The sequence below is a fragment of the Trichosurus vulpecula genome, chromosome 3, assembly GCF_011100635.1.
Source record: "Trichosurus vulpecula isolate mTriVul1 chromosome 3, mTriVul1.pri, whole genome shotgun sequence".
Classification (NCBI taxonomy): Eukaryota; Metazoa; Chordata; class Mammalia; order Diprotodontia; family Phalangeridae; genus Trichosurus; species Trichosurus vulpecula.
In genome coordinates, this window is record NC_050575.1 from 399,573,807 (window position 1) to 399,598,755 (window position 24,949).

Sequence of the window (24,949 nt, forward strand, 5' to 3'; positions counted from 1 at the left end):
TTCCCCCAAAAGTTCCCTTTCATGTTTTTCAGGACAGATTGAACTCTATGGGGAGGTGCATTAAAATACTCACCATGAGTTGCTGTCTGACTTTCCTTTAGACCACCTGGAAGACTTTCAGGAACCCTAGACCCACTGCTTTAGAAAACACCATTCCTACGCTCCCAAGTCCCATGAAGCTGCATCGGCTTCTCTGGTCCACGGTGACCTCACACTAAGAACCTTTCTCATCCTGCTTTTGGTGTACAGAGAAGACACGTGGCCAGGGCATATGGGGAAGGAGGCCATCAGGAATGACGGGGCTGAAATTGCTGAGCTGGCAGGAAGGATCTTTCTCCAAATGCTTAAATAATACATCTTATTAGTCAGAATGTTCATGCCAGGTTGGGCTCACAGCCAGCTCCTTTCAAACTCCCGAGCTCTGTAGGCAGGAGGTCCAGGTGGGCTGTGCTTAGAAACTGATGGAATCAGCAGTGTTTGCATTAAAGGCATCCATCACGGGGCCTGGGCTTCCGAGCTGGGGGTGGTGGGAGGGAGGTCAGAGTGTGCCTGTCACTTTTCTGAATCTAAGTCCCTCAGGATGGGGGCTTTCTCCCTTTTGTACTGGTGTCTCTGGTACCCAACCCAGTGCCTGGCACATGCTTGCTGAATGACTGATGACTGATTTTTCACTAACCCAACTTTCTTCAGAAGCCACCTGCTTTCCCTTCCTTTTTACCAAGGACATACTCTCCTAGTACACACCCCAACAGTATCTCACGTGCCTCAAGTATGGATACAACAGCACTCTCCTCTGAGTGCTACTTATTATAGACAAAAAATCACAGCATCTCTACCATCTCTTCCTGACATCTGACCAAGTCCTCTCCTCCCCCCACCCCCAGCCCCCTGCCCCACTCTCTTGTGGCTGCCACTAACTTTTTACTAATTTCCAATTCCCCCTTTGGTTATGATAGTGTTTATATGTCAGCTTCAGGTTTGCAAAGCCCGGTACATATAGCATCTCATTTGATCCTGATAGCAACCCTGGGAGGTCAGTGCTAGCATCATTCCCATTTTCTATTGGATAAAACTGAGGCAAACAGGTTAAGGGACTTCCCCAAGGTCACACAGCCAGTCAGGGCCTGAGGCAGGATTCGAGGCGAGGACTTTCTGACTCCTGGTCCAACATTCTATCTTGTGACTCTGTATATACATGTATAGGCTTGGCCTTAAAACATGCAGAACACTTACACATGTGATCTCATCTCATCCTTCCGACGACCCAGGGAACGGGGGCTGTTATTTATGCATTTTACAGACGAGGCACGGTGAGTGAACAGTTAAGTGACGCGCCCAAGGTCACAGAGCCGGGAAGTGTCTGAGCCCTGCCCTATGATCGATCTGCGTGTGTTTAGAACGGACTGAAAAGATCAGCACAAGGGGAGGTGGGGGCCGGGCTGGGGGTCAGTGGAGAGGTGACATGGAGGCCCACATACTTCTTGGGTCATCCTAGGCAAGCTGCTCCCTCTCTGGGACTCAGATCTGTAAACTAAGGGGTTCCCACTGTTCTAACAGTCTGTGGATCTGCATCCCCTGCCAGCCTTGATCCACCATGAACATGCAGCAAGGTCTATAATCTTTTAAGCCACCAAGCCTTGAGATAGCTTGTTGCCTGGGTACAGGGCTCATTGGTCCTTCAGGAGCACAGGTGCCTGACAGTCCCTGTTCCCCTGGGGCCCACACCCCCACTGTACCCCAGCAAATCCCTGGGACAAGCCCAGTGCCAAATCAAGGACGTGCAGGTCTGGCCTAGGTGTGTGAAATCATGCTAGTGCTAATCCACAAAGCTGGGAAGAAAATGTCAAGGTATATGGGCTCCCTCTTCCCCCTCCCCTTTCCCTTATCCAAATCTGGGCTTGCTTAACCCTTTGGGGTGGTGATATTTGGGTGTTTCTCTCCCCTTGGCATCCCTCAGATGGAGGAGCCCAGGAAGAGCCTCACCCTAATTTAAGGACTCCTTTGGCAGCTTGGGTCAGGGCACCCCAAGCTGGGAGCCCCTCATGCCCATGGTGGGCAGGGTCACTGGAGTGGGGGGATGCACCAGGTAGATTGCAGGCCTCCTTTGTGGACAGAGGCTGGGCAAATACAGAGCAAACGTGCAGAGGCCCAGAGATGAATCATGGGTGTACTCCGGACTGGAGGTCGTCCCTGTCCAGTGGAGAACCAGACTGGGGAGAAGGGTAGAATCATATTGTGAAGGAGGGGGAAAAATCCCCTAAATCTTTTCAGGGTTAGCAGATAATCTGTCATCAAACTAAGGAGGCCAGGGTTGCCAAGACAACAGCTGCCATAGAAACAGCAGCTATTTCTGAAAGTCAGCCTGGTTTTCATTGGTGCTTCAGACAACAGCAGGGCTCCCCCACCTCTCAGTGTGCCATCTCTCTCCCCTCCACCGGAGGCATCCACACCTCTCTCTCCTTGCCTCCTCCTGCCCTTCTCTGTCTGAGAAAGACTAATGGCCTAGCTACCTGACAAGGGCATCCTTCCCCACTCCTCCTGTGGAAGAGAGGGCCCAAAGGGCTGAGCTACCTCCCAATCTGGGCAGCTTGGATCAGAGTCTGCCACCTTAGGCTCTACCACTCTTAGCTAGGAGCCCCCTGCTCCTCCATCCCTAAGCCCACAGTGGGTAGGGTCCTCAGGAAGGCCGTAGCCCTCCTTTGTGGACAGAGCCCGGACCACTTGCCCATCCCTTCCCTTCCTCTTGACATTCCCAGGCTTTGCTTGAGAAGTCTATGCCACCCCACCAACCTGGAATGAGAGCAATATTAAGAGATGCCTCCCTCTGGGTGGCCCTACCTTCCAGTCCGTGTCCACAGCTGAGAGGAAGGCATCAGAGTTCTCCTGGAGAGATAACAAACAGAAGGATAGGACATTAAGGCTCATGCTGACCTGGGTCACCCAAAGAGGGGTGGGTCCCTTCCCTCAAACTTGGGGTGATACTGAGGCCCCTAGGTGGCCTAGTAGATAGAGCCCGAGTTCAAATCCTGCAATGTGCCCCCAGACGAGCCCATTAAACTCTGTCAGCCAGTTTCCTCACCTATAAAGTGGGGATAATATTAGCATCGACCTCACAAAGCTGCTCGGAAGATGGTGTGGGTTAACCTATATTGAGCTCTCAGAAAACCTTAAAGCACCGTATAAACGCTAGCCAAGGGAACCTCCTTCTGGCTCGAATGGGGCCGATTCCATCCCTTGTCCCAGGCTGTGTGCCAAGGCAAGCTAACTCAGAGGGCTCCTTCCCCGGTGCCTTCTGGGGACAATGGGGCCCTCACGGAACGTGGGAACTGACATTAGAAAGTCTTGAGGTTGAATCCAGACTCACTATGTGACTCTGAATAAATTATTTAACCTCTGTTTGCCTCAATTTACTCATCTGTGAAATGCGGACTTTCCTCCCAGAATGGTTGTGAGGATCAGATGTCTAACGCTAGCTATCCTCTTCATTATTATCCATGGTATCCTTCCTTCCCTTCCTCAGTTTACCCTCTAGAACTAGACATTCAGCTCTGGGGCTAGGTTGGGGAGGAAAGAAGTCCAGCCTGGAAGCCCTGTAAGTCACCTCAGAAAAACATGTTTCTTCAATTGATTTGAGAGGGAAGGGGGAATGGAGAATCATTAGGAGGGAGGATAAGACCAGCCATGGCCCTGAAACCCTGCGGAGCTGACTCAGAGGGAGAGGCCTCTGCCATGTGTGCGAGCTCCCAAGAGCCAAAGAGACAACACGGGCAAAGCTCTCTGTAAACCTTGGTGGGTACATGACTCTAGAAATTCTAGGAACCTTCATTCTGGCCTTGGGGCCCTGTATTGGGATGTGCTCTGGGCTGGAACTGGCCTCCAGAAAGGGGAACATGTGTACAAAGGATTCAGCACCTCGGACAGTGGAAAACCTGGGGAGGGAAGTGGGGAAGGGGCACAGGGCAAACGTGAGCATGGGGCCTAAGGGCCAGGGATGGCAGAGCTCCACGGCCAGCCCTAGAGACCTAGACCATGAAGGACAAAGATGGTGGCTCCTCTGGGATCCCCAGTAATAGGGAGCTGAGGCCTCAGCACAGAGATGCTTTGGTGAGTGTCCTTTCCAGACTGACAGGGTGACCCCCCACTGGGAGGGATGGTTACCACCCTAGATGAGAGTCAGGTACCGAGGGTAGGTCAATGGGCTGCTGGAGCAGAGGGGAGCCTAACAGAACTCTAGGAGGGAGAGATGTCAAGTCTGGCACTTGGGCACAAAAACAGAATTGCCCTCACTGGTACAGGGGAGGCGGAGTCTGAAAAGGGCTGGGGGCTTTAGGCATGTCAGGCTGCGCTAAGACTGGCAGAGCTTCCAGGAGGATGGAGGTGGGAACTCCCCTGGCCTCTGCCCTCATCAGACCCCACTGTGCTCACTTTGGGGTGCCCCAGTTTAAGAAGGATGCAGCTGGGCTGGAGGTCCAGAGGAAGTCCAGAGTCCAGAGGAAGTCCAAAGGATGGCAAGAGGCCTTGAATGCATGTCACCTGAGGACTGGCTGAAGAAAAGGGTCTGTTTATCCTAGAGAAGACTTGGGGGTGTGGGGGGCATAGTAGCAGTCTTCTAAGGCTGCCCCGCGGAAGAGGAATCAGTCTTGCCCTGAACTAGGCCAGAGCAATGGGTGGACATTGCATTTAGGATTGACAAGATACTTCTTAACCATCTGGGTGGGCCCAAAGTAGAATAGGTTGCCTAGAGTGGTGACAGGGTCCCTCTCCTGGGAGATCCCTCAGGCAGGCAGGCTGGAGGGGCACTTGTTCTCCATCCTCACCTCCCCCTCTTGGCTTCCCTGGTTCACTTTGAGACTTGGCCCAAAGCCCATCTCAGCGCTCTCTCAGCCTGCCTCTCCATCAGCTGTCTCTTGTATGTACCTAGTTCTTTACATACTGTCTCCCCTATTATAGGGTGAGGGCAGGGGTCACTTTCACATCTTTGTATCTCTAGCACTTTGCATAGTGCTTGGCACATAGAAAGTGCTTAATGTGTGCTTGCTGGCTGACTGAGTGCTGCTCTGCAACCTCTGCAAGATGCTGTCAGGCTTGCCAGGCCTTGGACTCTAAAGGGGAGAGATGGACCGAGTGACTTAGCTGTTGGGAGAGAGGATCTCTGCCCCCCTGCTTCCTGACCCAGAAGTGCCCTTGCCCCCCAACACCCCAGGACCCAAAGGAACTATGTTGGTGATGGCTGGTGGCCCAAGTGCCACCCCAAAAGCAGCCCTGCCCATGGCCAGCTGGGAGAGAACAGGGCGGTGGCACCGGTATCAACAGTCACAAAAACTCAGCTTCAAACACTACCTCAAACACGTACTAGCTGTGTGACCCTGGAGGACCAAGTCACTTCACCTCCCTGGGCCTCTGTTTTCTTATCTGTAAGACGGAGGGGTTGGCTTGGACAGCCCCTAAGGTCTCTTCGTGGGATGCCATGATCCTTCACACTGGTATCAAGATCTTTGCTCAGATGAGGGCTGTGAGGATCGGGGGAGGATTCAGTTAGTTAAGGATGAGCCGACCATCTGAGACAACTCAGACATCCTGCCTGCTCTAACCAGGGACCTGGGTTATACACAATGAAAAACAACCACTAGCCCTCACGCATTTATTAAGCACCAATTAGGTGTCCCATTTCCTGATTTGTCAAATGAGAGGGTTGAACTAGGAGGTTTCTCCACCTGAGAAAGAAGAAATAAAGGAGAGTGCAGCACTTTGGCTTAGGGTAGGAGGAGGGGGAAGGTGGCTCATAGGACTTCAGCAAAATCCATGAACATGACCGGCACCCAGCTGGGTTCCCTTTGATCCGCTAGGCCAGAGAAGAGGGAAGCAAAGTCGAAACATCTAGAAACTTCAGGCACAAGAATGCAAACAACAGCAAAGTTAGGATGAAAAATCCTGCCCACAGAGTACAGCTGGCCATGGCCTCCGAGCACAGGGCAGTGACGGCCAAAAGCAGTCTGAGGGGGACTGTCTTAGGTCAGCAAAGATGATCAAGGAGCTGGAGGGGTCTCAAAGAGGAAAAACTGGGAGGAAGAGAGAAACCGAGAAAGAGAAGGGGGAAAGAGGAGGAGGAGGAGAGAGAGAGGTTAGATAAAGAGAGGAGGGGGCAGAAAATGAGAGAAGAGAGATGAAGAGGAGGAAGAGGGGGACAGACAAAGAGAGGGTAAAGAGATGGGAGGGAAGAGAGAGAGAAAGAGAAGGGGAGAGAGAGAGGGAGGGAGACAGAGAGAGAGAGGGTGGATAAAGAGGAGGGGGCAGAAAACGAGAGAAGAGAGAGGAAGAGGAGGAAGAGGGGGACAGACAAAGAGAGGGTAAAGAGATGAGAGGGGAGGGAAAAGAGAGAGAGAAAGAGAAGGGGAGAGAGAGAGGGAGGGAGAGAGAGAGAGAGAGGGTGGATAAAGAGGAGGGGGCAGAAAATGAGAGAAGAGAGAGGAAGAGGAGGAAGAGGGGGACAGACAAAGAGAGGGTAAAGAGATGGGAGGGAAGAGAGAGAGAAAGAGAAGGGGAGAGAGAGAGGCAGGGAGAGAGAGAGGAGGAGGGAGGAGAGAGAGAGAAGGAGGAGGAAGAGAGAGAGAGAGGGTGGATAAAGAGGAGGGGGCAGAAAATGAGAGAAGAGAGATGAAGAGGAGGAAGAGGGGGACAGACAAAGAGAGGGTAAAGAGATGGGAGGGAAGAGAGAGAGAAAGAGAAGGGGAGAGAGAGAGGGAGGGAGACAGAGAGAGAGGGTGGATAAAGAGGAGGGGGCAGAAAACGAGAGAAGAGAAAGGAAGAGGAGGAAGAGGGGGACAGACAAAGAGAGGGTAAAGAGATGAGAGGGGAGGGAAAAGAGAGAGAAAGAGAAGGGGAGAGAGAGAGGGAGGGAGAGAGAGAGAGAGAGGGTGGATAAAGAGGAGGGGGCAGAAAATGAGAGAAGAGAGATGAAGAAGAGGAGGAAGAGGGGGACAGACAAAGAGAGGGTAAAGAGATGGGAGGGAAGAGAGAGAGAAAGAGAAGGGGAGAGAGAGAGGGAGGGAGAGAGAGAAGAAGGAGGAGGAAGAGAGAGAGAGAGGGTGGATAAAGAGAGGAGGGGGCAGAAAAAGAGAGAAGAGAGATGAAGAAGAGGAAGAGAGGAAGAGACAAAGAGAGGCTAAAGAGATGAGGGGAGGGGAGAGAGAAAGAGAAGGGGAGAGAGGGAGGGGGAGAGAGAGACAAGGAGGGAGGGAGAGAGGGAGAGAGAGAGAAAAGAAGAAGGAGGAGGAGGAGGAGATAAAGAGAAGGTGAAAGGAGGAAGGGACAGAAAAAGAGAGAAGAGAGATGAAGAGGAGAGGACAGAGAGAGGGAGCAAAGAGAGGAGAGGGGAGTGAGAGAGAGAAAAGTGGGGAGGGGAGGGGGTCCTTTTCTTTTGAAACTTGGAGAGGTCTAAAACATTCAATATTCTCCCTAGGATAAGTGCACTGTCAAGATGAGTAGGAATGATTAGGCTCAGAAAACATGGCATTGCCCTGGGCACAAAAATTCCTGGTGATAGCTCTTAACTCCCAGGTCCAGGGTGCTGTGAGTGGCCAGCTGTGCAACCATGTAGAAAGTACTTAACTTCTCTGAGAACCAGTCTTCTCTTTAAATCAGGGAGCTGGGACTGAGGGCCTCTGAGGTTCCTTCTAGCACTAAATCTATCAACCTGAGCTATTTAAAAGAAAAAAAAGAGGAAATTAAAAGAAGAGTAGGCCCATAAGATACAGAGCTGTAGGGGGTATTGATGATCAATACCCCCTAGCCTAGCCCCACTCCATGTAACAGAGGAGGTAGCTGAGGTCTAGAGAGGGAAGTGAATTGTCTAATGGAACTTAAACAGGATTTGAACCCAAGTCCTCTGACTCCAAATCTAGTGTTGTTTCTGAGACATCACCAAGTGACAGAATCTAAGAGTTGGAAGGAACCTTCAGAGCCTCCTAGAGGCTCCTTACCTAATGGACTCTGAGGCCCACCCATCTGGACCCTTTATGTAATGAGGCTCCTCACCACCTGTGCTGTCTCCTCCCCCAGAGCTTCCCTAAGAGTTAGGCATTCTCTCATGAGTGGTGCTCTCCCTCAGGTGACAGTCTTTCAAATATCTGAAGATGCCCCTACTGCATCTCCCTCCCCTCAATCCTTTCTTCCTAAAATGTTGTTCCCAAACTGAGCACAAAATTCTAGGTGTTGTCTGACTATGACAGAATACACAGGGCTGTGTGGCACATAGTAGGTACTTTAAAAATGCTTGTTGACTGATTGTTCCCTTTATCCTTCTGGACACTACGCTCCTCTTAATTCGGTCTAAGAGCCTGTTGGTATTGTTGGCCACCATTTTCCTCTGCTGACTCATTGAGTTGGCAGCCATTAAAATCTCAACATCTTTTTCCACATCACTATTTTTTTGCATACCTCCTGTGCCCCATGCTGGCCTTAGCCATACGAATGGGCTATTACTGTGTTAGAAGAGCAATGAGACTCACAGAGGCAGCAAAGTAATGGGGTGTGGGGTAGAAGGAACCCTAGAAGGGGGTGGGGGTGGGGGCGGGGGCAGGAGACCTGGACTCTAGTCCCAACTCGACCACCAAGTAAATCCCATGTGTGGCCTCAGGTAAATCACTTGCCATCTCTAGTTCTCTGTTTTTTCACCTGTTAAATAAAGGAATTGGACCGGATTCTTTCCAAGGTCTCTTTTGGCTCTAAGATCCAAGGCTAGCCCGTTTGGATCTTTTATGTAAGAAGGCATGGATGAAAGATGTGGATTGAATGATACATCCCAATGTTGAAAAGTTTGTTCATTTTTGGATGAAGAGGCTAGATACCCTCCATAAATAAATGTCCTCTGCTTCCTTACTGTGGCATGGACATGTTCCTGGCTCCTCAGAGGCCATGTGCCACTGATGCATTCCAGGATGCTATTGGTATGCAAAAGGAAATATCTTTTAAGAACAAAGAACCCTGGTAGGTCTTACCAAGCTACATCAGTCTCAAGTCCACACCTGGAGGCAGATTAGGCCAGAGAAACGTGACAGCATTGTCTAGTGGCAAGGACCCTGGATTTGAAGTCAAGACCCGAGTTCAGACCCTGTGTCTGCTATTTCCTAATCACATGACCTTGGGAATCATCATTTCCATGCTCTCCGTTTCAGCTTCCTCTTCTGTAAAAGGAAGAGGCTGTGGTGGCCTGAACAGGCTTCCTTCTTGGTCTCAGTTCTATGACAGACGATCTCACACTCCAAGAAATATGGAGATCTGGGCCGGCGGAGGGAGTGCAATCTCCACACCAATGGAACTGCAGACCTCTCAATGTGTCAAGTATCTAGAAAGCTGTCAAGGTTCCCTGACCTTTAGCTTCTCACCAAGTACATTTGAGGAATGGAAAGAAGGGAGAAGAAGCGAGCCGAACTGGTGTGATCCATTTACCAGAAAAGTTTGCTATTATGGGATATCAAAGAAGTGAGACGCAATTCTTTTTCATCTGATGTGAAGGGTCACCGTGAACTCTGAAGGATGGGAGGAGACAAACAGAGGCCCGGGGTTTGATCTAACCCAGAAATAGCCCAACGTGGGGAAGAACGCTGATAAGAAGAGTAACCAAGACGTGAAGAGATTCCCCCTTTGGGGGATATTCGGGATTGGAGGAAGATGCCAGGGGAAAAAAACACAGAAAGGGGCAGCTAGGTGGCCCAGTGGATAGAGCACTAGCCCTGGACTCAGGAGGACCTGAGTTCAAATGCTGCTTACTAGCTGTGTGACCCTGGGCAAGTCACTTAACCCTTATTGCCTTGCCAAAAAAGAAAAAGAAAAAAAACCCACAAAAAAATCAAAAAGGAATGAAAGAAATAAGAACTAGTTTAGGCGAACCGAGCTGGCATTTAGGATAGATCAGAGATTTAAGAGCTGGCAGGAGCCTGAGACAAAGGTTGAAGTGACTTGCTCAGGGTCACACAAGCTAGTAAGCATCTCAAGCAGGATTGGAACCCAGCCCAGCATTCTGTCCACTAGACCATGTTGCTAGGAGCACGCTTAGGGGAATATATTACCTAAAGGAAGAGAGATGAAGACAGTTGAGAGGGGGACAGTGGGAGGGGAGAGAACTAAGGTCTGGAAAAGAAAGGAGAGACAAGCAAGAAAGACGAATTAACTGTTAACACATTATGAGTCAGCAAATGACTTATTATGGCATCAACCCCTCCTCCATCCAAGGAAGAATGATAACAACAGGTTTTAGGGGATAGGAGGTTATTTCCCAGGTTTGTTGAAAGAAAATTAAGACTGGAGAGAAATAAGGTGAGACTTTGGGTTACCTCCTAGAAGGCCACGCTACTGAGCAGCAAACTCCAGAATGTGCAGGAAAATCAGCCCCTTGCTGCAGTTAAACAGGCCCTGGGCTAAGATCCGGAGCACCCGTACTCTGCCACGAATTTACTGTGTGATCTTGGGCAAGTCATGTTCTTCCCCCCAGCCCAAGTTTACTCCTGTGGGATACGAGGGGATTGGACCAAGAGATCTTCAAGGTCGGGTCGCAGGATTCTAACCGCTCAAGAAACAGTCTTTGGCTCTTGGAGAAGTGTTCCTAGATCACATGGGCTCAGCCCTGAATTTTATACTGAAGGCCACTAGAGGGAGGAGGAATGGAAAATAACTGAGCTTGGGGAAAAGCAGTCGCTTCCTAGGCCCCATGGGCTTCTGAGTTTAGCAGAAAGGGAAGAGGGTGAGTCTCAGGAACGAAAGGACCCAAGTGCCAGGCTGCAAAAATGCTTGTGTGGGTGGTGATGGGGGTGGCTGGCCCAATAACGCGTGCAGGGGACCCCAACTTTACCACAAAAGAAGGAGAAAGCGGGGCAGCAGAACCAAAGAGGAAGAAGGGAAGGGGTCCAGTTGTTCAGCAAGTTTGGCTCAAGGGTAGGTAACTGACAGGGGAGAGCCTAATCCTTGGTCTGAGACAATGCAGCGGAGTGGACCGCCGTAGACCTTGCAGAAACCATCCTCAGGCTTGGCCCAGCCGTGCCTCCAATCCATCAGGGGACCGAAGGGATGGAGGACACACGGAGGGTGAAGCAAAGATGTCACCCAGCCTTCTGCCCCTGCGCACTGATGACAGAAACCAGGATAAATCGGAAACTAGAGATTTAAGGCCAATGTAGTTAGTAGTGCTGTCAACGCTAAAGAAGGAACAGCCAGCCACAGCAGGAAAGGACAAACTAGGAGCTAATCGAAGACTTGGGATCCCTCTAATAAAGGAGCTCGTTATATATTTACCTAAGGGGCAGAGCCTTGATTATAAGCTAGGCCAGGGGTGGGGAACCTTCATTCTGGAGGCCACATGTGGCTTTCTAGGTCCTTGGGTGTAGCCTTTTCACTGCGTCCAAATTTTACAGAACAAATCCTTTTATTAAGGGGATTTGTTCTGTGAAGTTTAGATTCAGTTGAAGGGCTGCACTTGAGGACCTAGAGGGCCACATGTGGCCTTGACGCTGTAGATTCCCCACCCCTTGGCTGGGCAATACTATTAGCAACTGAATTTGGGTTTTCATTTCACTTCCTGTTTGGATTCCTGGCATTTTACTGCTTTCTTGGAGCTACCCCCTTGCCCTCCAAACACTCTTTTTTTGCTTCCTCATACATAATTATCCTCCCCGGAGAAACCACAAGCTCAAGGTAACCAGAGCACCGATTTACCCCAAAGCCAAGCTAGTCTTTCAAGAGGTAGGCAGGGAGGTTGACAGGGACCCTCAATACAAAAAAAAGTCTCTGGCTCCTCACCCCTGGACCACGAATCAATGTCAAAATTGCTCGTTTGTGATTCATTCCTTTGGGTTCTATGTGCTAAGCCCTGAGCAAGAGAGGTGTGAATGTCCAGGCTGGAGTCCAGTTCTAGAGACCACATCTTAGCTAAGGGGGCCCGTGACAAGCTAGAGCCAGTCTGTGAGACAGAAGCCAGGATGGTGAGCAACAAGAAATCATGCCAAAAAAGGATCACCAAAGGATGGGGAGGCTTGACTCCAGATTTAGGGGGCTGGACACGATCCCTATTCTTTGGAGCATTTGAAGGAAGATCATATGGAAGAGAGAGAGCAGATATTCTCCTTGGCCCCAGAAGGATCACAGGGTCGAAGTTGTAGGGGGATGGATTTCAGCTTAAAAAGTGGAATGGTCTGACTCAGGAGGACATGAGGTTCAGATCATAGGAGATCATCAATGGAGACTATACATAGATTTAGGGCTGGGGTTGGGGCAAAGGGGTACCTTAGAGGCCATCAAGTCCACCCCCTTCGTTTTTACAGATGAAGAAACTAAGATGCAGAGAAATTAAGTGACTTGCCCAGGGCCACACAACTATCAGGTGTCTCAGGATTTATACTGGCTCAGTTGGGCCTGAAGTCAGGAAGACCTGAGTTCAAATCTGACCTCAGACACTTACTAGTTGTGTGACTCTGGGCAAGTCACTTCACCCTGTTTGCCTCAGTTTCCTCATCTATAAAATGAGCTGGAGAAAGAAATGGCGAAGCATTCTAGCATCTTTCCCAAGAAAACTCCCAGTGGGGTCAGATATGACTGAAATGACTGAATAACAATAATTCCATGGCTCGAGGTCCAATGCCTACATGCTTCAGGCTGGGGTTGGACTAGCTGACTTCTCCCACTTCTTCTGAGGTTCAATCATTCTACACGTTAAACAATGTCTCTCCAGGTGTCTTTAAAAAAAAACAAACAACCCAACAACCCACCGAAAACCTTTAAAGTGTTATAACACACTATCTCACAAAGACCCACAGAATGTAAGATCTGGGAAGGGACCTCATAAATGAGGATAGCAGAAAGAGCATTAGCCCTAGAATCAAAGAAACTGGTTCAAATTTTGCCTCTGATGCTTGGGGACCATGGACAAGGCTTTTAGCTTTTGTAAGCCTTATATGCAGAAAATGAGGCATGGACACCACATCTATCAGATTGGCTAACATGACAAAACAGGAAAATGATAAATGTTGGAGAAGATGTGGGAAAATTGGAAGACTAATGCCTTGTTGGTGGAGTTGTGAACTGATCCAACCATTCTGGAGAGTAATTTGGAACTATGCCCAAAGAGCTATAAAACTGCGCAGACTCTTTGACCCAGCAATACCACTTCTAGGTCTGTATCCCAAAGAGATCATAAAAATGGGAAAAGGACCCACATGTACAAAAATATTTATAGCAGTTCCTTTTGTGGTGGCAAAGAGTTGGAACTTGAGGGGATGCCCACCAATTAGGGAAAGGCTGAACAAGTTATGGTATATGAATGTAATGGAACACTATTATGCTATAAGAAATGATGAACAGGCAGACTTCAGAGAAACTTGGAAAGACTTATATGAACTGATGCTGAGTGAGGGGAAAAGAACCGCAGAACCAGGAGAACATTGTACACAGTAACAGCCACGGTGTGCGATGACTAACTTTCATAGACTTGGCTCTTCTCAGCAATTCAAGGACCTAAGACAACTCCAAAAGACTCATGATGGCAAATGCTTTTCACATCCAGAGAAAGAACTATGGCATCTGAATGCAGATGGAAGCATACTATTCGCCCTCTTTTGTCTTTTGTTGTTTTGTTTTGTTTCTTCTTTCTTGTGGTTCCTCCCATTGGTTTTAATTCTTTACAACATGACTAATGTAAAATATGTTTAATACGAATGTATACGTAGAGCCTATGTCAGATAGCACTCCATCTTGGTGAAGGTGGAAGGGAGGGAGGGGGAGAAAATTGAAAACTCAAAAGCTTATGGAAGTGAATGTTGAAAACTAAAATTAAATATATTTTTTAAATGAGGCACAGGAGGTGGGTGGGCTCTGAGGGCCCCTCTAGATCAGTGAGTCTAATATATACATATCAGCTAGTCTAACCAGATGTGGAAGGTAAAGTCCAGATTTGGCAAATGACTTGTTAACTTAGCATGAATGAATTATTGGGTCATTTTCCTTCTTGAAAGGAGGGATTTAGGAGTACTTGGGTAAAGACAGAAGGACAATTTTTGAAAGGGGGATGTGGGGGGCCATGGAGGGGTTGGAGAAGGGGGTAGGGACCTGAATCTTCTTTCCTTAACTAAGCAGGTGAAGGGGAGCTGGAGTTTCTTTCTCTGGCCACATGATGTCACTAGCGCTGCTTGGGAGCTCACCCAGGGGAGGTGGGGAGTGGGTGGGGCCTAAGTGGCAGCCCCTAGGAGGAACTCACCAGCTCAGTGTCTTGACCTCGGAGCAGCGGCTTCTCTTCAGTGAATCGCAGCTCATGGAGCCCAGCCATGGTCACCTCCTGGAGCAGCAGCCCTGAGAGAGGACAGAGAAGCATCTTGGTTAGGAAACAGAGAAGAGCCAGAGAGGGAGACCAAAGGGAAAACTGTTGGGTCAAGAACTCATGGAAGGGACCAGCCCTGGCTTTGGGCCTCTTTACCCAGAATCAGCTGGGAAACTGGGATCCAGTGTCCCCAGGGCTTTCTCCATTAGCTACTTTCTCTTGCATTCTAATGAGGGAGATGAGGTGTGAATCACATACATGAGATGCAGATTTCTTTAGAGGAGAAAGTTCCTGTGGCTAAGGGACTAGGAAAGACCTTTCAATGCTTAACTCAGACATTGAGCCCCACCTGGAGCTCCCCGAGACCTTCCTGAACCCTTTCCTTCTTGGGTTCACAGATCTGCTGCACCCTGTCAATAATCTCTACCTCTTCCCTGAATCTCTGGAGCTAATCCTGGTGCTCACCCTTCTGCCCCTCCAGAATGGGTCTTCTGGATTTTGTTTTTCATTAGTGAAAAGATAACACGCAAAGCCTGTATCAAAGAAAACTGACTCCTAAGCTGGTTGGCACCTGAACGCTTCTGCATAATCTCTAAGGTTCCCCAGCCAGGCCCAGCCCAGCTCATGATCCTCTCTGGGCTTGGAGCCCTGGGACAGCCTGTGATGTAGAGGGGAGGAGGGAAAAAGCCAGCAGGACGGTTTATATATTCAGTCACTAAACATTTATTAAGCACATACTATGTGCCAGGCGCTGGGATAAATGCATTCATTCAGGTGGAAATTTAAGGAGCTGGGATGGTCATGCTACAGGCCCAGAGTCAACATAAAGGGTTGTGGGATGGTCCCAGAACCTACAAATAGGTATTTATTGAGTATTTACTATGTGGTACCAAGGGCTGGGGTTGGGGTCGGGGATGATACAGGAGTGCAAAGCCTTCATGCCTGCCCTCAATGAGGGAATTATGCACGTAGAAAGACGAGGTTAACCCATGTAAACAGAGCAATGAGAGAGGATAGTTAATGCTAGACTGTGTGTCCCTGTTACAGACGTTGGGAGCCAGTCAGGAACAGTCAGGGAAGGCCGAAGGAAGAAAGCAGGGCACTGCAGCTGGGGTGTGAGGGAGTGAGGATCGTCAGAGTGGCCCAGGGGCCAGGGGAGAAGGCATTCCAGGAGCAGGGAGCTGGGGCAAAGGTGAGGAGGAGGGAAGGGGAACGAGAGGGAAGCATTCGGCTTCGATGGAATACAGTCTGTCAGTCAGTCAGTCATTCAACAAACTTTAGTAACCACTTATTATGCACCAGAAACAGAGCTGAGCACTGAGGATACCAGGAAGGGCAAAAAACAGTCTCTGCCTGTCTTCAGGGAACTCACAGTCTAACGGGGAAGACAACATGTACATAAATAGGTACCTAGAAAATAAATGCAGAGTAGATAGAAAGTCACTGTAGATAGGAAGGCCTAGGAGCTGGGGAGCCTACGGAAGGCCTCTTGGAGGTGCTGGCACTGGTTCTATGAATATGGAGTTCTTAATCCAGGTCTGCTCAATCTTATCTTATCTTTCCTTCCTTCCTCTTTCCTTCTTCCTTCCTTCCTTCCTTTTTTCCTTCCTTCCTTTCTCTCTCTTTCTTTCCCTTTCTTCTTCCTCTCTCCCTTTTCTTTCTTTCCTTCTTTCTTTCTTCCTTCCTCTTTCTTTCTTTCCTTCCTTCCTTCTTTCTTTCTTTTCTTTCTTTCCTGTCCTCCCTCCCTTCCTTCCCTTCCATTTCCTTTCTTTCCCTCCCTTCCTCCCTCATTTGCTTTTCTTTGTTTTTCTTCCTTCCTTTTTCTTCTTCCCTCCTTCATTTTTCTTATTTGATCAATCAATAAACATTTATTAAGTGCCTACTACATGCCAGGCATTGTGCTAAGAAGAGGGGGATTAAAAAAAGAGGCAAAAGAAGGTCCCTGCCTTCAAGGAGATTACAGTCTAATAGGGGAGACAACATGCAAATATATAAACAAGCTACATACAGGATAAATAGGAAACAATTAACAGAGGGAAGGCATCCTTCCTCCCTCTCTCCCTCCCTCCCTTCCTCGCTTCCTCTTTTTTAAAAGAACACCTTGCACTTTCTGGATAGAAGTCTGCATAGATAACATGGACCAGTAGATTAATGCTATGTCAGATGACTAGATGGTCAAACACTGGTAGACTAACATTCCACTTCTGGCTAGAATGGAGCTCAATGATCCCTCTGGGGCAGTGATGGTGCAGAGGATGATGGGAATGTTCATTTTGACTTTGCACATAACTACAAGTCTTTCTCTGGCTGATCTTCCTCTCTCCATGAGGTCAAAGTGAATGACACGCTGCTATTTTTTACTACTTCTCATGAATCATCAGTCACCCTAAGTGACTGGCTGAAAAGGCCTGGCAAGGCCGGTCCATTTACTTCTGTTGTTTTTTTTAAAATTACTAAGAGCCAGCAGGGTATGGACCATAGAATTGGAAATGGGCCTCTGTCCGTTCAGGCCCAAACCTACTTTCCAAGTAGGTGGAATGTTCTGACGGGAGGTGGTGGGACTCCAAGAGAGAGTACATAATTCATAGGTCTCTCAGGAAGGCACATCTCTGACTTGACTCTTCTTGTCTCTGTAGGTCTAAGGGAGCCAGAAATGACTTTACTGAAAAAAAAAAAGCCTATCATAAGAAGGGATTTGAAAGAAGGAAATGAAGGAGCTTATTGGATTTCTAGTGAGTGGGAGAGGACATGTGTGTGTGAGGAAAGATTCTGGAGATACGCCGAACAGCTGGATCAGTGGGCAGGAAAGATTGTTCTAGCTGTGGCATATGAACTTACTGGACTGAATCTGCATTTTCAGTCCCAGCTGGGGCTGGAGGAAGGGCTGAGCAGCACTAAGGGACGGGCTGGGCTTACTGAGCCTTTGGGGAAAGGCCGTGCCTCTACAGTGAATCACAGGACCATCCATTTAGACAGAGGTAGCACAAACCATCTGGTCTAACCCTTTCATTTCACAGACAGGGAGACTGAAACCCAGAGAAAGGAACAAAGCCCTGTGGGTAGTTGATGGACGAGCCAGGATTTAGGCTTTGAAAGGACCCTGGAGGTCAGTCTTTAACTTGTTGTTCATTAAAAGCCATCTTTTTCTGGCCTCGTTTGCCTGTGGTGGGCACACGGACGCTTCTTCTCTCCTAGGCAGACAGCTTTGTCCATGCCAGCCAGCCCGAGGGAGTGATGGAAGAGAACAAACCCAGTCCTTAGCATGGTGCTTTGCACACAGTAGGCACTTAATAAATGTTTGTTGACTTGACAAACCAGCAGAAGAGTTGGGAATCTGTGAAATCTAGCCTTTAAAAAAAAGGCGTGATCCTATCAATCCTTTTCCAACCATACTGGGGATAGTGGGGGAGGGGAGGAGAATGATGCCTGGCATCAGAAAACCTGGCAAGACACTTTTCTCAGTCTTATTTTCTACCTCTGTAAATGAGAGGGTTAGGCTCTAGGATTTTTTTAAGCTCATTATTTTTTTCCCAATCAATAAGCATTTTAAATTCATCTGTCCCTCCTGCTATGTACCAACTGAAGGAAAAAAAAACCCAAACTTGATACCCAGCTCCCCAGACTATATGATCTGAGGTCATTTCAAGGTCACAATCTACGATGCCATGAATCCTGGTACTTATTAGTTTTATGCTCTAGCGAAGGTTACTTAATTTTTCAGGTGCTTTTTGGCAATAATATTTGCCTCTGGTCTTTTCTCATCAGAAGATCCTCATTTGAAAAACCTGGGCCTGCTAGGTGGGGCAGCTGGGCTTAGAATCTGGAAGACCTGAGTTCAAATTCAGCCTTAGACACTTACTGTCTGTGTGACCTTGGGCAAGTTACTTAACATCTGCTTGCCTCAGTTTCCTCCACTGTAAAATGTGGATAATAACAGCACCTTCCTCCCAGGGTTGTTGTTAAGGCTCAAATGAGATAGCATTTGTAAAGAGTTTAGCCCAGTGCCTGGCACACAGTAGAGGCTGTGTAAATGCTTACATGTAAGCATTCTTCCTTCCCTTGAAAAAAGTGAAACATTTATATTGAAAAGGCACTTTAGTGTGGTGGAGAGAGAGTTGGACCAGGGGTCAGGAAGACCTTGGCTCAAAAACCGCCTTTTACATGAGCTTCTTGACCATGGTCAAGTAATTTAACCTCTTTGACTGTTAGGCAACTCACTTAAGACTTTCAATCAATCAGTCAGTTTATAAGTTATAGATGGGTGATCTATGTCGGTGAAAGGGCCCCCACACTAATGTAACTCATTGACATAACCCTACTCTACCAGGCTATTGGGTGGAAAAGGGTTTTGTAAACCTTAAAGTGCTGTAAAAACACCAATCATTTATTAGTGATATTCTAAGAGATGTGAATGTGTACAGGACTTTAGTCTTTATAAAGTGAAGGCATCTATGGACAAAGCTAAGGGAGAGGTCCATGGGAGATCAGCCCTCCTGATCAATGTCCCCGCAAAGAGACGGAAGAAGGGTGGAGAGGACCCATGTCGGGTACAAGTAAGCTCCTCCATCTAGTACAGAGGAAGACAGCCAGGAGAGATGAAGGCAAGCAGGATCTTGGCTCCAGCCTGTTAGATTCGGGAAGCAGGGGCCTAGCCAGCCCTCATGGGTCACAGACAGGGCCAGGCAATGTAGACACACCCAGGGTATTCAAAGAGAGCTGAACTCAGAACCATGGTTGAAGACAAGGCCAGTACAAAAGGTAGGCATCCCAAGGGTTGGGGAAGGATGGGGGGCTAGGGGGTGGTGGCAGGGAACATGATGCTTTTAGTAGGCTAGAGACCAGCATGATCTCCGAGATCCATTTGGGGTCTTTCAGAGCTACAGCAGAGGATGTAACCAAACTCCTGGCTGGGGACTGTGAAAGAAGAGAACAGACAGCCTGAGGCCAGCATGGGAAGCCAGGAATTATGGTAGAAGTGGGGGTGGGCAGGGCTAATCCCAACTAGCCCCATCGAGAAGTGTAGCAGCAGGGGCATCCCCACTACAGAGGGGACAAGATCAAACAGTGTCTTCCCATCCCATCCAAGAGCATGGGAAGGGGCAGAGCCTGGCTCTGCCACAAAGTCTCAAATCAGGAACTAAGGCTGCAAATGTGAGTAAACAGAAGAAAATGGCAAATACATCAAAGGAGTACTGTGGGAAAGAGAAGCCCAAGAGGTAGACCCAGAGTGACTCCATAAGAACTATAAGCAGAAACTCAGAAAAAAAAAATAGGCTTGGCCTCAAGGACTATAAGGACAGCTGGAAAAAATGAAGCAAGAGGTAACCAATAATTGATATTATAAATGAAATTAGAGTTCAGGAGGAAAAAAATGGAAATACAATCAATATATTATAACAAAAGGGAGGAAACTTCACCCAAGAAATAGACTCCCTGAGAAACAAAATGGAGCAAATAGAAGGCAATGATTCTAGGAGACAAGAATATCATAACAGAATCAAAATACTAAAAATTTAAAATATATAATATAGTATTAAAACAATATAGAATATTATAATAATATAAAATATAATATACAATATAAAAATATAAAAGGTTTTGATCTACCATTACAAACAATTGACCTGGAAAAAAGATGCAGGAGAGATAATTTAAGAAACATTAACCAAAAAGAAAGCCAATAGACTATATTTTAACAAATCACAAAAGGGAACTGTCCACATCTATTAGTACCATAAGACAAAGTGAAAATTGGCGGCGGGGTGGGGGGGAGAAGGAATCCACTAGTCCTTTCCTGAAAGATACCACAAATTAGAAACAACCAGAGCAAATTCGGCTCTTCCAGGCCAAAGGAAAAAGTACTGTAAACTATCGGAAAGAAAGCAAGGGACCACAACCCGTTCAGCAGTTATTATAAAGGAGAGGAAATCCTGGAAGGCAATATTCCAAAAGGAAAAACTTACAACTGAGAATAACTTGTCCTTATGATCTTACTGGTGGAAAGACAGACCTTTAATAGAACAGAGGACATTCAGACACTCCTGAGGAAAAGACCAGTGCTAGGTACAACAGTTGAAATGCAAACACAGGCGACAAGAGAAACGTTGAAAAGGAAGTACATTTGAATAGCTAGAAGGGGCTAAATGATGCTGAATTGCTTTCATTTTAATGGGCCAAGTGCCTTTAACCTCTCCCCTCATAGGGGAACTTAAGAATGCTCCAGAAGACTGGGGAAGAAGGAAGTCCATCTTTAGGAGTTTTGCTGTGGGAAAGTCTCCCATCCATGGGGCAGGAGGTGCTCACTGCCTTCTGTGCACTCTTGTAAATCAGGGAGGACCAAACCCCCAGGGTGCTTTGAGGATGCTTTGATTCTTCGGCAGATTTACAGTTGCATGAATGTGGGCTCTCTTGCTGTAGATGAAGGTAGATTACCCATCTCTCCACATCCTGTGCTATTCTTCACATCTTCCCACAAACCATTTACAGAGTCTGCCCACCTCACTGGAGGCTGGCCTCTTGGTTTGATCATAGTTTCTTGGGTTGTCCTTCCATCATCCCTTTTTTTCTTACTACCTGACCATTTCCTTTCTTCAGCCATGTGTTTCCTTGATGATGTCATAAGGGTGGTTTTAGAAATGAAAAACAACAGGTCTCACATCAGGGTCATTCCTCCCCAATTACTACTGGTGGGAACCCTCCCTTCTGGCTCTTATACCACCCACATGGAGAGCCTGGCACCTGGGCCCACTCAAACTGCTCTGCCACCCTGGGGAACAGTCAGGCACCCCTGCTCTATCCTGGGGGCTTGGCCAAGCTCTTAATGTTCCCTGATGGTTTCCTTGGAAACTGGATAACACAATGCAGATGGGGCATATTTTTAGAAACCCATTCTCTCCCCTCTCCCACCCTTTCTGACATGTGGCTTTATGAAAAGCCATCACACATGAACACACCCACAGCAGAAAAGACAGCCTCTCCAGAGAGAAGGCAAGAGTTCCTTCCTTGTAAAACTCTCCCCCATGAGGACTTAGCTTTCGCTACCTGCCTCCTTCAACGCCCACTTCAAATAACCACCTGGTGATACAATACCAATCCCAACCCTGACCAATTCCATTATGTAACCACATTGGGGACTCTCTCCCAGGAGGGTGCTATAAAAAGTATAGAGAGTGGGCAGTGTCAAGACAGATGGCCCAGAATGGGGAAGATGAATGTTAGAAGAGAAAGCTCATTGGTAGGACCGTGGATGTCATAGGCCATGGGAGAATGGAAGTAGAGAAGGATCTGGTAGAGTTTCCATTGAGGGCTCTGAGAATGTAGAATGGAGTTCCCATGTTTGCCTGAGGGATGGTGGGGGCAGGGGTGTTCATGGTGGTGGCAGCGGATCTGCCAGAGGATGACTAAGAGTGTTCTCCTTAATGAAGTCACTGTGAAAGACCAATTTAACCATCAGGCCCAGTTCTGGGAACCACATTTTAGGGAGGATATTGATAAAATAATAAGAGAAGGGCTACCAGGATGGCAAGGAACCCGGAAACCATTCCACAGGAGGATCAATCCAATGAACAGGGGTGTTTAGCCTGAAGAAGAAAAAATGACTTGTGGAGGGTGAGGAGAATCCACGCTAGCTCTCTTAAAGTCAAATGTAAGATCCTTGGGGGCAGAGACTTTCATTTCTGCCTTTTTATCCCCAGGGCCTAGTGTGCGCCTGGCATATGTAGGCTCTTGCTAAGTACTTATCTCTTTATTCAAATATTTAAAGGGTTAGCATGTGGAAGAAGGATCTCCTTAGCCCTCTAGGACAGACTGAGGCAAACCACCAAAGTGGTTTGTACTTAGACAATCCTCCCTGCCAAAGTACAATGTGCTGCCTCAGGAGGTGGTGGGTTTTTCTTCATGGGGGTGGGGGAAGGTCTTCGAATGAATGAAAGGTTAGATAACCCACTTATTGGGACTATTGTCTGATACAAGTTAGACTAGACAAACTTTGAGGTCCTTTCCTGATTAGACAGTCTGGTATTCTACGGCCAAATATAAACTAAGTCATTATTACTCCAATTAGCTATGGTCAGCAAAGGGTTAATAAGCACAGATGAGTGCAAAGGGAAGCACCATTAGGTGTACCTAAGGCTGTTTCTGGTGGGAGTTCACTCCATTTCATCCCCTTCCCCGCCCCCCCACCTTACATCTCTTCTTCTACCTTTTTTCTTACTCTTCCACTCGCTTCTCATTTATTCATTCATTCTCTCATTTATTCAACAAACATTTATTAGGCACTCACCATACTGTGTCAAGGGAGATACAAAAGGATAGATGAGACACTGTTCTCACTAAGGAGCGTTCTGGACCATAAAGACCAAAGAGGTAGCCATAATACACACCTCTCCATGACAAGCAAATCAGGGAGTTCCAAAACAAGGGATTACATGAGCTGGGAGAGAGAAAATGGCAGCCAACAGTAGAGTTCAGGCTCGTGCAAAATTACCTGGAGGAAGCAGTGTTTGAAATGGACTCTAAAGGAGAGGTAGCTATTCCACAGGTGGAATGGGGAGGGAGGGCATTTCAGGCATGATGCACAGTGTGAACCAAAGCCCAGAGGTGGGAAAGGACAGGGGATCTTCAAGGAACATGAAGAAGTCTAGTTTGCTTAGAAGGAAGAGCATTGGGAGAGGAGAGGATAGTGGACATCTAGTAAAACCATCTCATCTTCCAGATGCCCAAACTGGGACCTATCGAGCTTCCATCATTTTCCTACAGTCACACAGCTGAGTGGTAAAGGTCGGATTATGTAGGCAAGGCAGGAAAAGTAGGGTGGCATCAGATTATGGAGGGCACTGAATGCCGGGCAAAGGAGTTTGACTTTTACCTGATGGCTAATAGGAAGACGTTGACGACTTTGGAGCTAGGACCAGTTCCCTCTGTAGGGTGTTCCAAAAGTCTTAGTGCACTTCAAGCTCAGCAAGGCTACAAATAAAGAAGGTCATTTGAAGGGCAAGGGATGCCATGACTCAGGAGGGAGATTAGCCAGCCTCTTAGTCAGGAAGACCTGAGTTTGAGTCCTTCCTGAGACACATCCAGGCCAGTCATTCTCTCTGGTCTCCAGGCAATTCTCCAAGACTGCAATGTGCAGAACAAGTGTCCATCGTCATTGGTACAATAACCCAATCCTGGGTCTGATGGGTGGATTGGAGTGAGAAGAATGAAAGTATGAAGACTGGTAAGGTGTCTACATTAAGACGGGCTAGACTGGCGAGAATGTGGAAGCAGGGAGAAAGGGAGGTGGAATTGATAACAACATTGGACATATGAGGAAGGAGGCAAAGATAACCTTAAAGATTCAAATCAGATAGACTGGGCAAATGGTGCGGCTTCTAAAAGGAAGGGGGAAGAGGAAGAGGTTCAGGAGGAAAAGGAAAAAAGGAGGGAAACGAGCACATACTAAGCACCTACTGTGTGCCAGGCGCTGTGCTAAGGGCTTTACAAATATGAACAATCCTGTGGGATAGGTGCTATTATGAGGAAGCTGAGGCTGAGAGAAGTTATGTGACTAGCCCAGAGTCACACAGCTAGTAAGTGTCAGAGGCTGAATTTGGACTTGGGAAAAGATCATAGGCTCAATGTGAGACTGGCAGGGACATCAAGTGATGATATTCTGGAAACAAGTGGAAGTCAGCTCTGGGGTTCAGAAGAGGGTCAGGGTTTGAGATGTTCATCTCGGAATCATCTACCCACAATTGGCAGCTGAAACCGTGGGAGTGAATGAGATTGTCAAGGGAGAGGACAGAGAACAGGGCCAGGGTCAGCGTTTCAGAGAACATGGTCATTAAGGGCTGGACAAGGATGCCAAGGACTGGAGGAAGGGATGGTGGGGGGGGGGGGCGGGAACCCAGAGATGGAGAAGCTCAGGCTGGGAACAGAAAGCTGTCAGGAGGCGCAGGATCCTATGGCAATGATTAATACCAAAATGCCCAACCCCAGGGTCAAGGCTGGGCCCTGAAGGAAGCACAACCCCAGTAGGAGGACTGTAGGTTTAGAGTTAAAAGGAATCTCTTTTATAGATAAAACTAGGGTTCAAAGGAGTCAGCTGACTTGTTCCAGGTCCCAGAGATGGTAAGTGGCAGAGCCAGGATTAGAACCCAGGCCCCCCAACTCTGATACAAATTGAAGTCTTGTTTTATAACACCACACAAGTGTGGGAGAGACAGACTGTGTGAAGAGGAATGGTTCAAAGGCCCAGGAGGTACAGTAACTGCCAAGAATAGATTGAATGTGAGTGGGAGAGTAAGAGAGCTGGGAGACTGTCTTTTCCAATTCTTTTCTCCTCTTCTATTATTTATTAAACATGTTTTATTATTTTTGTTGTTTTAAAATTTTATTGATACTTTCTCTTGTCAGTTTTTTTTGTACCAGACACGTTTCCCCACATTCTCTCCCTGTGTCCTAGAGAACCCTCCTTTCCTGTAAAGGAAAAGAATTAAGAAAGCAACAGAGTCTGATAGTGTTATGTACCATTCTGTCCCCAAAATCTACTAAAACAAGGGATTTTCCATTCCTTCTTCTTCTCCTCTCATCTCATCCTCCTCTGCTGAGCCTGCCAAACCCTAAAGCCCACCCATGGGTGCCATTGATGTACTCAGGGTGAAAGAGGTT

At 47.7% G+C, this 24,949-nt stretch overlaps 1 protein-coding gene across 6 annotated transcripts in view; it reads right to left on the reverse strand.

The window, feature by feature from the left end:
- Positions 1 to 24,949, reverse strand: part of NDRG4 (NDRG family member 4) — a 78,642-nt gene that overhangs the window by 29,645 nt on the left and 24,048 nt on the right. For all 6 annotated transcript variants that reach the window (XM_036753120.1, XM_036753121.1, XM_036753119.1 and 3 more), the window contains exons 2-3: positions 14,240 to 14,331; positions 2,839 to 2,883 (exon numbers count right to left, since the gene is read on the reverse strand). In XM_036753120.1, coding sequence (XP_036609015.1) covers positions 2,839 to 2,883; positions 14,240 to 14,308 — 114 coding nt within the window. In that variant the 5' untranslated portion in view covers positions 14,309 to 14,331. The remainder of the gene's footprint in view (positions 1 to 2,838; positions 2,884 to 14,239; positions 14,332 to 24,949) is intronic.